General features: G+C 48.2%; 1 protein-coding gene across 2 annotated transcripts; it reads right to left on the bottom strand.

The window, feature by feature from the left end:
• Window positions 1-1,750: 1,750 nt before the first annotated feature.
• On the bottom strand, window positions 1,751-15,490 carry CDPF1 (cysteine rich DPF motif domain containing 1). 2 transcript variants are annotated; one of them, XM_088147942.1, is made up of 6 exons: window positions 15,318-15,490; window positions 9,652-9,850; window positions 8,677-8,781; window positions 7,458-7,626; window positions 5,849-5,960; window positions 1,751-2,121 (listed from the first exon to the last, which is right to left on the bottom strand). In XM_088147942.1, exons 3-6 carry the CDS (start codon window positions 8,708-8,710, stop codon window positions 1,969-1,971), a joined length of 468 nt encoding a protein of 155 aa, XP_088004068.1. In that variant the 5' UTR covers window positions 8,711-8,781; window positions 9,652-9,850; window positions 15,318-15,490; the 3' UTR covers window positions 1,751-1,968. The 2 variants fall into 2 exon arrangements, with proteins under 2 accessions (XP_088004068.1, XP_088004127.1); XM_088148001.1 differs by lacking the exon at window positions 7,458-7,626 and having other exon boundaries at window positions 15,318-15,468.
• Window positions 15,491-16,200: the final 710 nt, after the last annotated feature.

Genomic DNA, 16,200 nt, shown 5'->3' with positions numbered 1-16,200 from the left:
CAACCAGACCATCACGTTGCAATGAAGGTGTGGCTATTTTTACTCTTTCCACTCTGTTCCATTTAATTGATTTGGACAACACTGCCCTAAGCATTTGAAGAACACAAACACCACACAGAGTGCAGCGTTTTGCTTATTTGACACCCCATCTTTCCATCCAGATTTTATCCAGGAGCTTGAGCGATCATCCTTCGCCTAGAAGTCTCCAGGGCTGAAGGGAGGTCTAGAACCTGGGCCTCCCTCCCTGCTCCTTGTCCAGCACCTCCATCATTGCAACAAACAGCCTAGTGGTTTAAGCTAAATTAATGACAAAAGAGAAGATGCTAATGATGCTTTTGTGCTTAGCAGGGAGGAATGGAAGATCAGGAGAAAACTGGCTGAGTTTAAACTGGAAGGTTCCAGTTTAACATTTTATGACATATCCCACTTGAATCGATGCAACTAAATAACATCTAATCCCACGCTAGTAAGTTTACAAAGCACCTTCTTTGCTAGGGCGATGCCACAAATAATTGAAAGTTTGAAAGTTTGCCTGCTGCCCGGTTGCCTGTTAGGAGGGACGTTCCTGGATGGAAAGATGGGGTGTCAACCAAAACGCTGCACTCTGCATGGTGTTTGTGTTCTTCAAATGCTTGGGGCAGTGTTGTCCAAACTTGGCCACTTTAAGATGAGTGGACTTCAACTCCCAGAATTCCCCAGCCAGCCATGTTGAAGTCCACTCATCTTAAAGTGGCCAAGTTTGGACAACACTGTCTTAGGAAAACAAGGGCCCTCCCAGATGATAACTTCCCTAAACGCTTACTGGGAAGCTGGAGGGAAACCCAAAAAAATCAGTAACTAAGTTTTATAATGCACTTTTGTCTTTGTAATCAGATCCAAACATAGTCTTACCTTTTGCGTTTCACCTTTTGCAACAGACTGATTTCAAAATGAAACGCAACTCTTAATGGATTACTCCCCCCTTCAATCAAACATTAGGCCAACCTTGTAAGGAACCGTTTAAGGCTACGCCAGTTCCTCGGTGAACTAGGACAAAACTGGAAAATCAGTGCGTTTCTGTAGGTTTCCAACCACTGTGTTGCCTCCAAAGGCCGTTAACCAAGCAGAGATCTCTGTTGTTGGCGGTTATCAACCTATGTGACAATGACATTTTCAAAGATCTTGCCCTAAAATTCCTGGCCATAAAGCCAGGGCACAGGGAAATGGCTACTCCAGAAAGCTCAGCAGTGTCAGATTTGGTTAGTCCTTGGATCAGAGACCACCAGGAAATCCCCTGGTGAATACTAGACTAGGAAGCTGAAAAAACATCCCCAAAGGAAACACTGGGGACACGTCTCATGGGTGTAGGCATCAAGCTCGGCTGAAGAACGAGCTTACCTTTTTTATTTCAGACAACCCATTGTGGGCTGCAGAGCAACACAACAAGGGAGTAGCAGAAAGTGGTCTATCCTGGGGGTCTGCAGGGGGGGTCAAAAAAGTCAAGATGGTGGCGATGCACGTAAAAACCAGGCTGGACTTAGCACTGTTGTGGCTGCCATTGTGACTTTTTTGACCGTATCCTGCAGCTATGGAGCAAATCCAGGCCTCCGTGGGAAATGGGAGGTGGAATCTGGACCTCACAGAAGCTGGTGGAGCTGCAGAAGGATTGGTCTGAAGCCGGCCCCTACTTAAAACAGAAATATGAATGACCAAGGACGAAACTCTTCCTTCCTCTATCTCGGTCCTTCTGAACAGAGAAATCAGGTTTGGCTAGTTTATTTCAGGCCTGTTTCCTTTTTCAACTACGCGGCCCTGGACATTTATTTTCAAAGCCAGCCCTCCTGCTTCGCCGTGCTTTCCTGCCAGGTAGGCACAAGGTGGAAGCTTGAATTTTGCAACGAATCAAAATAACGCCATTCTTCTACGAGAGATGAAAAAGATACTGTTCTTATTCCATTTAACAAAAGCACATCCGGCAGTAAAAACAGGCTAGTCCTCCTTCAAATCCTTGGAATCTCCTTTTTTTGAAGATTTTGAGTGTGCTTTTTTTTTCAAATCTTCTTCTATTTCCAAAGGAAATTCGTTTATGTGCGAGTTCACGCAGGGGAGGCAAAACCTTTTGGAATAGAAAAGGCTACAGTCCTAAAAAAGAAACGGAAAAGGGAGAATCAATCAATGAATCGGGTTAATGAACCTTCATTTCAATGGAGGTGTCTTTGGCCTGGATCCAACGTGTTTCTTTGATGGTGCTTTGTGTAACATTGTGAGCAGTACAACTTTGGGCAAGTTAGAACCACATGGAGAATTGTGGGTTGGTGTTCACAACTTCTAACAACTACTATCCCCTCCCAAAGACACCAGACTGGGGTGGACAGCTGGTCCGAGGTCTTCCTCTCCATCCAACAAGGCTGGCTGGGGAATTCTGGGAGTAGAAGTCCACCCATCTGAAAGTTGCCAAGTTTGAAAAACACTGGCCTAAACTGTGGGAAAGACTCCAGTCCTCCAGAATGACTTCAAGCTTATCTGGAACCATGTTCATATCGGGCAACCTTCAATCCTTCAGAACACACGGGAGCGGATCCCTGTCTCCCTTTGGGAGATCAACAGAAAAAACCGCCAAGAAGGGCACTCTATCACCACCCCTTCACAGTTTTACTCCGGAATAAGTTTGATTTGCAGAAATCTGGATGGATGTTCTGAGGGGGAGCTGCAAAGCCGTCATAGCCCTACTGCTGTGTCACACTTGGAAGACCCGTGAAATGATCATGCTATCAAGGCAGCTAGCCCTCTGATTGGGAAAGGGAAAGGCAGGGTGAAGCAAGTGATGGGTACATGGGCCCTCCCAAGTCTTGGATTGCCAGGGTCAGCTCTGATACGGTTCCACATACATCGCAGCTGAGCTGGCAGTAAATCAGCACAGACAATCAAGCGAAATCACACAGGCCTAGATTGAGGAGCAGTGCAAAGACCCCTTGGAGAAATGTCCCAGGACTTTTTTGATAGGCACCCCTTCTCCAGATTGGTATGCCCATCTCAAAAAGCTTGGGTCGGGCGTCCCTTTTCCCAGTTATTTGATTTTACCCAACGTTTTAGCCCCCCAAATCCTGGCTCTTGGGAATCTCAATATAAATTGGTCACATGACAAAATGGATCCTTGGGGTGGTTTAGAAAGATCCCCACCTTCACTCAGCCCTTCTACACATCTCTCTCACTAGTTTTACAATTATTCTGTGGCCACAGGCCTATAGAATATATGTTCTATTCCAGATGCAAGCCCCAACCAGTTGTCATGACACTTCACTGAATAAATTTGATTTCTTGAGCATGCATCATTTCAGAAAGAGGGAGATGAGGAAAGAAATGGGTCATGAATCATGCTTCTGACCACACCCTGATAGATGTGGAGGAGTGGAAGCTAGGATGAAAAATGCTTGCACAATTTGGGAAAATTACTCCTTTTTTTACAGCCCTCCAGGCAGGACACAGCTTCCGGCTGTTTCCGATTACATCTGACGCAATCTGTTCATATTCGAACAAGTCACAGATCTTCTTGTTGGCCAGAGACACAAAAGCAGGGTTCAGAACAAAGAGACCATCCCAAGAGGACTTTGCTGTTTTCTTACGTGGCTTGACGTAGAAACCATGGGCAGAAGTCTGCTTTGGGCCAATGGAGGCATCCCCCATGGACAGCAAGCAGAGGTCAGCTCAGCTCAGCTCCTGCTATGCTGTGTCCATGGTGAGCACGGAAGTCCTCTGTCATTCGGATTTCTTTCAGAGAAATCAACAGGGCAGAAGATCAAAGAATTCTCCATGCCTTCACAACCTGCCACTTTCAGGAACTCAAGGACAAGCAAAAAGTGCTTTAGATGCATATCTGTCCACCCACCCACCCACCCATCTCTGTTCTACATGGCCTGACCACCTCCAGCCATGGGAGTCCACCCTCTTCCATCAGGTTGGATCAAAATGAAGGGAAGAAGTATATAATTCCACCCACTCTGATTTTCTCTCCCAGACTCTGGTGCAGCATTTCTCAACCCTGACAACTTCAAGATGTGTGGACTTCAACTCCCAGAAGTCCACACATCTTAAAGTTGCTGAGGTTGAGAAACACTGCTCTGGTGTGTCTTCCTTTTAGTCAGGATCATCTGAAGAAAGCTCCATGGAATAACTCCTGGATTCTTTGGGGAGACCCCAACCGAGCCAGACCGTTCAGCCCATCTGAGACTGTCTCCTGTGCCTGGCCAAGCCAAACAAGTTGAAGCAAACCTTGCATGGTGAGAGGCTGGAACAGAGGGGTGTGTGTGCATGGGGGTGTGGGTGTGATCATTTAGTTACTCTCCACATCCAGGCATTCCGTTCTGTATCTTGGGTTAATTCATAGTGTAACGTTTACTTCTGTAGTAGGCTTAGCTGTTCCTCAACTCTTCCCTAATGCTTCATCAGTAGTTTATTCTTTTAAATCAATGTTTTTTCAAACGTGGCAACTTTAAGCGGTGTGGACTTCAACTCCCAGAATTCTGGGAGTCCACACTTCTTAAAGTTGCAAAGTTTGAAAAACGCTGGTTTAAATATTGAAGTCACTACAGTTTGGAAACCTTCCAGCAACTGAAAGTACAGGATGAATTAAGAAACTATCTGGACGGCATGGGGAGTGGAGGGGAGACTCACACCCTGGCCCACATGCCATATTGCGCTAAGCTTGCAATCCTGGCTTAGTAAACTCAGATATGCCTGAACGGTGCTGCATTAACCCAAAATCCCTTCCGCAAGTTTTACGGTTCAGTTCTCTGTTAACCAGGATTCTTCCTTTCAAAGTTTGGAGTTTAGAGTTAAGGCAGGATTCTTAAGTCACAACCAAATCTTGCTTTCAAATATGCACCTGATCTTGGCTTCGGGGGGGAAGACTTCATCCAAGTTCTCAGATCCCCTGGAGTGAGAAACTAGATTGCAGCCACCAAACCTGTGGCTTGTTTCTAACTTTCATGAAAGGAGAAATAAAGAGGAATTATTTTCACTCTCGTGCAAATGTCATCAAGCCTAGGCATGGGGCGGGGAGACATCTTTTAGCAACAGGGGGCTGCATTTAAGCATTTTGCTCCCTCAAAGCTTCAGGGGGCATCAAAAAATCAAGATCATGCCCTCAACCACGCCATCTTGACCTTTTGGACCCCTCTGGATGGGCAGGGCTGAAACTGAACCTTTTCTTTTTGCATTTGGGGATGCTTAAAGATCCTTGTGGGGATGTTCAGCCTCCAAACCGGTGAATCATCCCCACTGAGGTCTTTAAATGCCTTATTTATTTATTTATTTATTTACTTACTTACTTACTTACTTACTTACTTACTTACTTACTTACTGCCTTTGAGTCAGTGTTGGCTCCTGGTGACTGCCTGGACAAATGTTAAAAAGGCCTCAAATGTCTACACTGCCAAAAATCTGCTGGGAGGTTAGCATAATCCGGGGACATCAGATAACTCTAGGGAGCAGCACAAATGTCCCTGGTCTGAAAGGACCCTCTCCAGGTGGTAAGCACACTCTATCCGGGCTGCAACAACCCACGTGGCCACTAGGGGTCCCCAGAGCCCTTTTTCTGGATGTCTTTTCCTGCCCCCTGCTGGCTGTCTGGAGCTTTTGCAGCCTTACCTAGTGGCATAAAAGCAATGAACGAAGCAGGGTAGCTGAAACTTGCCTGACCCTGATGGCCAACGTCCACAGTACTCGTTTAAAAATATCCCAGCCCATACTATGGAATGACATTTTGGAAGACAGAGAAGCTGGCTGTCTATCTCGGTCTCACTGTAAGTAGGTCACAGATGAAGACACAGACCTCAGCGGTACAAATGCAGCAGGATCACTTCACACTTACCGGGCCAACACACACCCGCTTGTGACACAGACTGCACTGTGCTCCAAGGATAAGGATTCTGTCCTTCTCGGGGGTGAACGGGTCCTTCATAACATAGCAATCTTCCAGGAGGCTGAGAAAGAACAATTGCACACATGAGCCACACAAACACTTCCCCGCTGCGTCTCAGGCTGCAAGCAAAGGCTTGCACTCGCGGCTCTGAGATCAGCAGCTTCCTCTCTTGCACGGAGGAGGTGGCTGATGGCCAAGAAACTCTGCAAAGGCTGTAACGGTCCTTCTTGCAAAACCATCTCCTCTTTTTGCAAGGCACCTGCTCGTGAAAGACAAAACATGCTTGATTCCCGGGTGTCTAGAGAAAGGCATTCCTTGCAGAAACTCGCAAAGTCATTCCCTACACATGCCTTGAACTTGGTGTCAATGCAGCCCCCCTCTGCTATGCCTTAAGGCAGCGTCATGTTCTTCAGCCTTGCGTGCAAGTTTGAAAAAAATAAGATGGGGGAGTTTTAAGAGTCGGAGCTCTTTTAAATCCGTTGGAGCAAGATGTTTGCAGGGGAGGGGGTCAAAAGAGTCACGACAGCAGCCCTGATTGTGCAACTGAAGCCCCCTGGCCATTGTGACTTTTTTGACCCCCCTTGTGTGGCAGGAGGCAGAGCATCACAGTCACCCCACCAGCTGCACCCGTTTTTGGACAACTGTACAACGTTGCAGTGAGCGTGCAAAATGGGGAGGGAGAGGCTTGCACCACAACAGCGCAATGCCGAGCAACCTATTTGACCGCTGTCCACATCTGGCCTTTGAGCAGTACATTGGGGGTCCATGTAAGCCACGCATGAAGCCAGAAGAAAAACTGAGTTTGATTTGCTTACATTTCTCCTTGATGTTAACTAGGCAGTCGATAAGCTTGCTCTCTCATCAGGTGGCTTTAAAAATGGACAATGTGCTAACTCTGGGAAGCCTCCTGGAGCTGCTACAAGGAAGGCCCCCAGGCCTGGGGGCCGGTGCTCAGCTCCTCCGCTTCCCGCCCTTCGACTCGTGACTCCAGGGACCAGCCAAGAGGTGAGCAGATGGAAACGAGCAGCTGAGGCGTCCACTGAAGGCAGGGGCCTGCCAAGTCTCATTGGCTGGGTGCCACCTGCTTGCCCGGGAGACAGGCATGTTGCCTCCTGGACAATGCAAAGCCCTTGGAGGCTGTTTCACTTGCTCGTCAACCCCATTATCAAATTAGCTTGCCAGAGACTCTTTCAAGAGAAAACCACTTCTTTCTTCAAAAATCAAGTAGATGTTAAAACGTAGGAGAAAAGAAGGACATTGTGAGCGGGCTGCAGAGAGACCTCAGAAGGCTCCGAGATCCATTCAAGGCAAGGGTTGCCCCCCGGGTGACCACAGCTACCTCTCAGTTGGGGGTGGGGGTGAAACAGAGAAGAGTTCTGGATCCGGGTTTCAATGTCTGGGAAATGAACAGGCTTCTCCAAGAACAGGGGCTCCAAGCCACCAAAAGCTCTGATGGTCAGAGCTGGCCCTCTGGATTCTGCTTCCCAAGTCAGCATCTTCAGGGCCACGCTACTGCATAAGGAAATACTTTCAGGGCTTCCAACATGCTCAGGGCTACCTGAATTCTGGAAGGCCTTCCCCATCTTTCTCCTCCTGGATGACCTCAAAGGGTGACCCCAGAGCTTTCAAAGAGCTGCTCCATCTTGGTCCCTCAATGGTCCCAAGAACCAAAATACTTTCTATCCGCCTTAGACGAGGCTCTCTTGGGCGCATCGGAGGAACCGTTACTGTAAGGATCACGATGATATAAAGAAAAGGTTTTGCTTGGTTACTGACCAACTAAAAAGAAAAACAGCAACCATAAATTTCCTACTTAAAGACTAGGAATGGGAAAGCTATGAAATAATCAAGCTGTGATGGGGAAGAAAAACACTCAAGATTTTAATTTGTGGCATAGTGTATTTTTATTCTGTTTCCTCTTTGGGACCCCAAAGCAGCTTTCGTGGCAAGCTAGATGTCATTTTCTGGGCTGTTCCTCAACTCTTCACTAAGGTTTCCCCAGCAGTTTATTTATTTAAGTCAGTGTTTTTCAAAGTTGGCAACTTTAAGATGTGTGGACTTCAACTCCCAGAATTCCCCAGCCAACATCTTAAAGTTGCCAACTTTGAAAAATACTGTTTTAGAGGATCTGAAGAGGCCAAATGGAGCCTTAAGGCACTGAGTTTGCTCCATAAAGCCTTCTACATCCCCAAATAGGGCTCCATCCAGACATGACCAAAACTAGCATCTCCCAGGAACTTCAGTGTGGAGGACAGAGCGCACAATTTTGTTCTGGACCCATACCAAATATAAGTTCCTCCCATGAAAAGGAAACTATCCTTATACTTGATTCAGACACCCATCAGGCTTGGCCAGCAAGGGTTCACTCGGTGAGCAGGCCCACCAAGGTCTTGGCCCAGATGCCCATTCTGAAGTGGGCGTTTGCCACATCTGTGCTTCAACTTTTGGGTCACTCGTTTTCAAATTCAGGACATTGATAGCTGGGAGTCACAATTTTCAGAAGCAGGAAGAGAAGGAAGTTCTCCTTCCTTGTCCCATTTAGCGAGGTGCCAACCCAGAGCGTGAAGGGGGAAAGAAGTGGGCCAGAATGAGACAGAAAGCAGGCCTCTTCTTCACCCACTCTGCCCCACTGCTCTCCCTCTGGGATCTACCTTTGCTGCCAGGAGGATCCCTGGAGATCAGCAGTGCTTCTCCTTGAAAGTTTGGGCTCCCCTGCTGAGTCCTCCACAATACGGGTCACGTGTGGTGAGAAAAGATGAGCCGGGCCATCTACTTACGTGACGGAGTAGGCGTTTGGAGGTTGCTGTCCATAGTAGCTGTAGGGGGCGGTTAATCCACACAGCTCACATTCAAAGGTGTCTTGTTTCAATTCCATCTGGGCACTATTATGGGGTGGAATAAGTGGGAGAACAGGAACGTTTATGTCTAAAGCAGATTCTTAATCTTTTTGTGCGAGGGAGTCTGGCAAAACGTACATAAACGCATTTAAAGGCATCAGACAAAATACAGAGCTGCAGATCGTATTACAAAGGAAGCCAATTGTGCTCAAACAGAGTTATCAAAATATATAAAAAATATAATATAGTAATATAGGGGCTCCTTTATGGATCCATCAAATCAGTAATAAGACAATACCCTTTTTTTAGGGAATAATAAGAGATTTATAGAAGTTAACAGACTTTTTTGGAGTCTAGAGGCCATGGATTACTTGGCTGACTCTGTCCATCATTGAATGAAAAGCTAAATTTTAATTAGAGGTTAGTGACACTAAAGTTGCATTTTTCCCCATGCAAGTTCAGAGGCGCTCTGAAATCCATCCACCCCACATTTAGAGTCCTTGCTCTAAAGTAGTGTTTCTCAACCTTGGCAACTTGAAGATGGGTGGACTTCAACTCCCAGAATCCCCCAGCCAGCCATGCTGGCTGGGGGATTCTGGGAGTTGAAGTCCACCTATCTTCAAGTTGCCAAGGTTGAGAAACACTGCTCTAAAGCATCACAGATGGCAGAAAAGTAGCATTCCATGATGACCCAAACCTTAATTCCCTTTTGGGGTTCAGACAAGGATATCCACATATTCTACAGATTGTTCAGCCCAGGGATGTGTACCACACTGTCTCGGCACAGTAGAACGCAGCAACCACCAAGCACTTCTGAATGGTTGCCCTGAAAGCAACATGGAGTGGTGGAGGACAGTGCCAGGAGTTGATCTGAAGAAGAAGACTTAACTAGTCCCATCTGGTAGAACCACCTACCGACTTTGGCTGATCTCAGAAAGCTAAGCAGGGCTGGGCTTAGTAACTTGGATGGGAGACCAGTGAGACACCTCAGGACTATAAATATCCTGGAAGAAGACAGACAAACCACTTCTGCGCACTACCAAAAACGCGACGTGGACGTGAAGTCACCAGGGGTCCAGTTCTACACCTGAGACCTGTATCTTTGTAGAAGAGCCTGGAGAAAGAGAGAAGGAACAGATTTGTGAAGCAAGCACAGTGTTGATCACTGAGAAAGGGGAGAGAAATGTCTAAAGATTAAAATACATGCCATATTTTTTTCAGCTCTATTCATCTAATCTTAGCTCCAGTAGGGCAGAGGCCTTGAGGGATTTCTTAGACTCTTTTATTAATCCTTAAACCTGAAAGGTAGATGAATTCTTATTAAGGCTGACATGCAATGGCTTGACTAAGGCTCCAGGTTAATAGATAACCGATGAGGTTTGAATTATGGATGTTTTTAGAACTCCTCTGCTTTTAAAAACCTGCAACATCACATTTCTCTCACTGATGAAGCTGGTACAAGTATTTTGCTTGGAGTTTTTGTTTTTCACTACGGTGGAAAGCACCCCAACTAGCGTGGGGGAACAAGATGTACAAGGGCTAAGCCAGGCAACCTCCTGTGACATCTCAGCTGGCTTTCCATGAGCAGCTAACCATGTTTGGTGTGGAAGCTAATGAGGTTTTGCAGAGAAAGTGGCTGAGTTCATACCCTTGAAGACTGTCCATAAATAACTGGCAATCAGCTGGTCGTCCTTCCTTCAGTGGATGAACATAAATCCATGTTTTTCTAGGCATGTAATGCTGTTGTTTCACAAATCAAGTTTACAAGTATGATTCTTCACCTTCAAGATGTGTGGGGGAATCACCAATATACATCTACAAGACAATGCTGGTTTGTCTAGCAGTTAAGGTACTGGGCTGGAAACCAGGAGACCATGAGTTGTAGTCCAGCCATGAAAGCTGGCTGGCTGACTCTGGGCCACCAGTCCCTCTCTCAGCCCAACTAACCTCTCGTTGTTGATGTGGGGAAAATAGGAGGAGGGAGCATCATGTATATACCACCTTGTGTTGCCCAAAATAAAGTTAAGAAATAATAATAATGCATGAGTTTTTGCATTATTAAATTAATTGAATGGCTGTTAATGGCCCTATGTCTGAGATGTTCATGAGGATCCATAGAGACCTAAACAAGCCATCTTTAGCTTAAACCAGTGCTTCTCAACCTTGGCAACTGTAAGATGTGTGGACTTCAACTCCCAGAAGTCTGGGAATTGAAGTCCACAAATGTCGGCTGGGGAATTCTGGGAGTTGAAGTGCACACAGGGGTTTAAAGAACCACAGAGATAATTTATTCAGGAGAGGACCCTTCCCCTCCAACTGAGTAAATTCTTTCTGTGGTTCTTTAAGGGCCATTTCTCAAGTACTTGGGCTGTGATTAAGGGCAGGCAAGCCTCAACAGAAGATTCAGTCTGTGTCAAGAGAGGATTTCCACCGACACACCTTTTATTTAATCTTACCAAATTACGTTCATACCAGCACTTGTAGGATTTTCCCCTGCAGGGTGTTCTCTTGTAATTATTAAGGACAACCAGTGGGAATATTAACACCAATATTTTCTGGGTCAGGAGGCAGCCATCTGATTGCACCAGAGGAAATTTGCCTTGCTACAAAAGCTCAGTTATTCCACCAAACCAGAGTTATGTGCGTTATCAAAGCATGAAATTGGCAGGTAAGAGGCTTATGGGTCAGCCGCACATTGTCCTATCTCCAGAGGTAACTTCACCACGCCAAAGTCAATGATCTGAGAAGATAAACTGAGAATCATGGTTTATCCTTTACATTTGTGCAAGATCAAACCATGGATTTAGGCTTCAACACAAGCAATGGGATGTTACTGGGTCTAAATCAGGCCCAAGTTCCTGAGATGCCTGGCAGAATTTGGCCACTAATTAAAGGTAGTTTCACTTTGGAGTGAAAGGTGGACTACTTAGATAATTCTCAGGACAATTTTCATGCAGCCGCTAAGACTCCACGGACATCCTCAAGGCATCCAAAAAGTCAAAATGGCAGTCACAACTTTGCACTAAGCAATCTTCCAACTGGATGGATGGTTGATAAGATACCCACTAAATATCTTATAAACCCAGGCAGGACTCATGGGTGCCCCAGCCTGCAATGTCCCAGCAGCTTCGAAAAATGCATGATTTGAAAATAGGTTTCAAAATGTAGATATATATACAGACACTCTCTCTCTTTCAAATGGAAATACGGCCCCTCCCAGCAAAGGGCAGCACCGCCCCAGCCAATTTCAAAGCTAAGCAGGATCAGACATGACTCACATTGGGATGGGAGACCAACAGGAATCCCTGCAATTTTGAGAAACCGCTACCATACTGTTGCCAAAAGAATGGTACGGACCATGGACATGCTGGGTCAAGCTCAAGACAGCAGATGCCCTCCTGCTTAGAAACTGTTTTTTAGCAGCGAGACCACCATGAAAGCTCGCTCACTTCTGCATCTTCATCGAAAAGCCCTTCCTTCCCCCCCCCCCGCCTCACCACTTCCATTTGCAGCAGAAGCTGAGTTTATTTCCAATAAAACTCTCAGGACGAGCCCTCGCGGGCATGCGGAACTGAGACACCGGGTCCCCACCCAACCCGCTTCCCCCTTTACAATTCTATCTGGCTGGCTGGCAGGACAGAAGTGATTTCGGTGAAATTGACTCAAGCCGTCAAAACGATGTAAAGTGGCTTTTAAAATCTGTTTTGGGAAAAGCAGAATCCAGAAGGACGAAGCAGCAGCTTCTGACTGCGCAAGCTGGAAGACGCTGAGCAGCGGGGTGATGAAGAAGAGGCGCCTGCCCTGCGAGGAAGCCAGTGCAGGAAAAGAAGGATTTGCAGAAGCCAGCCACAGAACTGCTATCTCTAAACGCTCCAGCACATGCAAGGCACACAAAAACGAGATTAAGCCTCAATCCCATCTTCTTTGACCATACCCTGTAGACACCCTGCGTGCTAGAAATGGGATGAGAGGAGGCCCTCAACTCACGCAGGAGCATTGGCAACAAACCCGCCCTCCCTCATAATACCCTGGAACTAGCCAGCGGTTATTAAAGATTGCTCTCTCTCTACAGGTCGTCCTCATTTAGCAACTGTCTCGTTTAGCGACTGTTTGCAGATACAACAGGGATGACAAAGTCACTTTGCGACCCAGCCTTGCATTTACAACCTTTGCAGGTCTGTAAAGCAAAAGAAAGCTGAAGGAAGATCGTAAGCAGTTGTGGTTTCACGTAGCAACCGCTTCGCTTAATGACCAAGTTGCCAGTCCCAACTGGGGTTGCTAAATGAGGTCTACCTGTGTATTAATGAGAAATATTCTTGCTCCTCTGTGGGTGCTGCTGCCATCTAGAGGACAAAACCAGAGGTGCTGAGGGCCCATTGGGCCCTGGCAGAGCAGAAGAACCTGCCAAAAAATGCTGGATCCCAGATGCCAAGGTTGCATGTTTCTAGAGACCATGCAAATGTTTCAGCTAGACTGCCCCCTCCCTGGAAGCTCTGAGGAACTTATTAAAAGGGGAGCTTTTTCCAAGAGGCCTTCTGTAACATTCCCTGTGGAATTCTTCTGGGTCTTCTGATCCTTTTCCTCCTCCTTTGCGATCTTAATTCTGTTGTTGCTTTCATTGTGATGCCGCAACGACTTGCAGGTAATTGTCCAATCAACCAATAAATCAAACTAAAACCTTGATGCAGAGGTAGCCTGCTGTCACTTTTCCTCTGGGCACAGGTTTCTTTTCCTTTGCAGACGAGACGTGAGGAGAGGCTGCCGACCTGATCGACGGCTTCACATATTGCTTAGGCCAGTGTTGTCCAAACCTGGCCACTTTAAGATGAGTGGACTTCAACTCCCAGAATTCCCCAGCCAGCATGGCTGGCTGGGGAATTCTGGGAGTTGAAGTCCACTCATCTTAAAGCGGCCAAGTTTGGACAACACTGTCTTAGGCCTTTGCTGTTTTGGACACGACCGCTCAGGCCTTTAATCGATGATATTTATTACTTTTTAAAACGCGTTACTCAAATTTATCTCCTGCCACCATCACCAAAACAAGCAAACACAGTTCTTTAGAAGAGCATCTTACAAATGCAGCTAAATATAGTTATAGAATTGCATCATTTTAGATCATTATATAAAATATAATTTAAAAATTATATCCCCCCCAGCCCCTTGGACAAAGCATGACCACAGACCCTTGGTCATGAAGTCAGCCACTTGTGATAGGGAGTTAGACTGGTGTGACCAGGTGTGTTAATCTATCCACATAGGATGGAATGTCTGTGGCACGTACATCAGCGCCGGGAAGATATCTTCTCACAACCACAGAAGTAGCTGGAGAAGGAGGGCAAATATATATACTCTAAATCCGTGTTTCTCAACCTCAGCAACTTTAAGACGTGTGGACTTCAACTCCCAGAATTCCCCAGCCAGCCATGCTGGCTGGGGAATTCTGGGAGTTGAAGTCCACACATCTTAAAGTTGCTGAGGTTGAGAAACACGGGTCTAAATACATCAACGAAAGGGGCCTCTCTGAGAAAGGTGCAAGAGTCTGTCCTTTATTCAATGCTGATTTCCATCACAGGGGGGTGATCAAGGCGTCGTGCCACTATCTTGACTTCTTGGACACCCCCCTGCCCAGCGTCCCTGCCCCCAAAGGCTAAAAGAGCCAGCCATTCCAAGGGGAAAAGGCTCGGTGACAAAAATAAGCCTTTCGCTTCTTAAAGTGAGCCGGAGAAGCGGCACGTGAAATAGGTGAAATTCCACACTGGCGGGGCCACCACTGACAGTGCCCTGCTGGCAGGTCTCCCATCCAGGCTGGCACATGCAAAAGCTGAATGGGGGGGGGCGCTTGGGAAGGGGGAGGGGGGAAACCATTGCTCAGCCCTGGGAAAGCCTCAGGACAGCCCCGCCTTGACCTTGGGTCCTTGGAAAGGGGCAAGGGAAGGTTTGGGGCAGGCTTTCAAGACTGAATAGTGTATTCCTGGATTCCCTGCGGAGTCTGCTTCCTGCCCTGAAAAGCCAGCCCAGCCTCCCATCCAGACCTTTCCTGGTGGTTTCCCATCCAGGCTGAAGGAGGTCCCATCCTGCTTAGCTTTGGTGCGCTGGGCGCTCTCGGGAAAAGAGGGAGCCGCGGATTTCTCCCCCAACGTCAGAGTCTCCGTTCCCAAGGTCAGTAAACCCTCTCTCTATCCTCCACGCCCCTACTCTACATTTTTCACATGCTTTCTGCTGGCTTTGAAGAATAGCTTGCGCAGGTCCTGGCCCCCGAGGCCCCCACCCCACGCCAACGCAGCCGCCGCCCTCTCCGAAACAGCCCGCTCGGCGCAGCAGGGCCAGCAAGGCCCCCTCCCCAGGGGAGAGCCCAGCCCCGCTTCCCGCTATTCTGTCCCCTCCTCCTGGAGAGCAAAGCCCAGGAACCGCGGCGCTTCTTCCAGGAGCGCGCCGAGGGCTGCGCCGACGGCCCCCCGTCCTCCCAGCGCAGGGCGCCACCGAGGCCGCCGCCAGGAGGTCTACTCCCGAGCAAGCCTGCACAGACTCCCGCTGCCCCGCGGCTGCCTTTCCCGGGAGCGTCCCCGACCGCCGACACTCACCCGCGAATCCTGCGCGTAACGACCAAGCGCGGGGGCGAGGGCGCCCCCGGGCAGCCTCTTCCTGTTTCCTAGCCACGCCCACGGCGATGACGTTGCAAGTTCAGCTGCGCTGCCCCGCCCATCTCAAAGGAGCGGCAGAGCGCTTTGGGGACCGTGCAGCGCCGCGCGGCGCTTGGAGAGGCGCGGGAGCGGCGGCTGCGTTGCGCGCTGGATCTCTCCTCCCAAAGCACACGCAGACGCACGGGGACGCACGCAGAGGGCCCGGCTCAGTTGAGCGCGCTTACCGGAAGGAAATCCCGGGGAAATCAGTTCTGGCTTCCCCGTAAATTCAGGGGATAACGCAAGTCTCCCGCAACCCAGCTCACCAAGGGGCCACCTGCCCAGCTGCTGCGACCGCGCGGGGCCCTCGGGGCAGCGCCGGCGGACCAGGGCTGGACCTGCGGAGGATTCCTCGGATGGGAGACCATCAGGAAATCGCAGGGCGGCGGGGGAGGGGGGCTTGGAAAAGCGTCGAGGAAGCGGCTCTGGCAAGCTGCTTCCGCTGCGCTGGCAAGACGAGGGCGTTTTTATTGCACACACGAAGACACACACACACACTATAGGAGGAGAACCAGGTTTGTCTATGGTGGCAGACAATCAGGAGTGGTCTGGTGGTGCCTTTTCCAGCTCAGACATTTTATGAAATTTATAAAATTTCTGAGTCGAAAAAGACACCACCAGACCACTCCTGATTTTTTCACATACACACGCACATGCACACTCCCACTTGCACACTGTGATTATTTATTACTGACCTTTTTGACCATACCTTCTGGACACCCCTAATGGACGCCAACCAATTTCCTGGGCCAGTTCCTATGCCTAATGCAGAATATGGGATAGC

Source organism: Python bivittatus, unplaced genomic scaffold, assembly GCF_059951505.1.
Source record: "Python bivittatus isolate LINGU-HERP-01145 unplaced genomic scaffold, Pbiv_v1 ctg000010_np1212, whole genome shotgun sequence".
Lineage (NCBI taxonomy): Eukaryota > Metazoa > Chordata > Lepidosauria > Squamata > Pythonidae > Python > Python bivittatus.
This window is presented reverse-complemented; position numbering and strand designations above follow the sequence as displayed.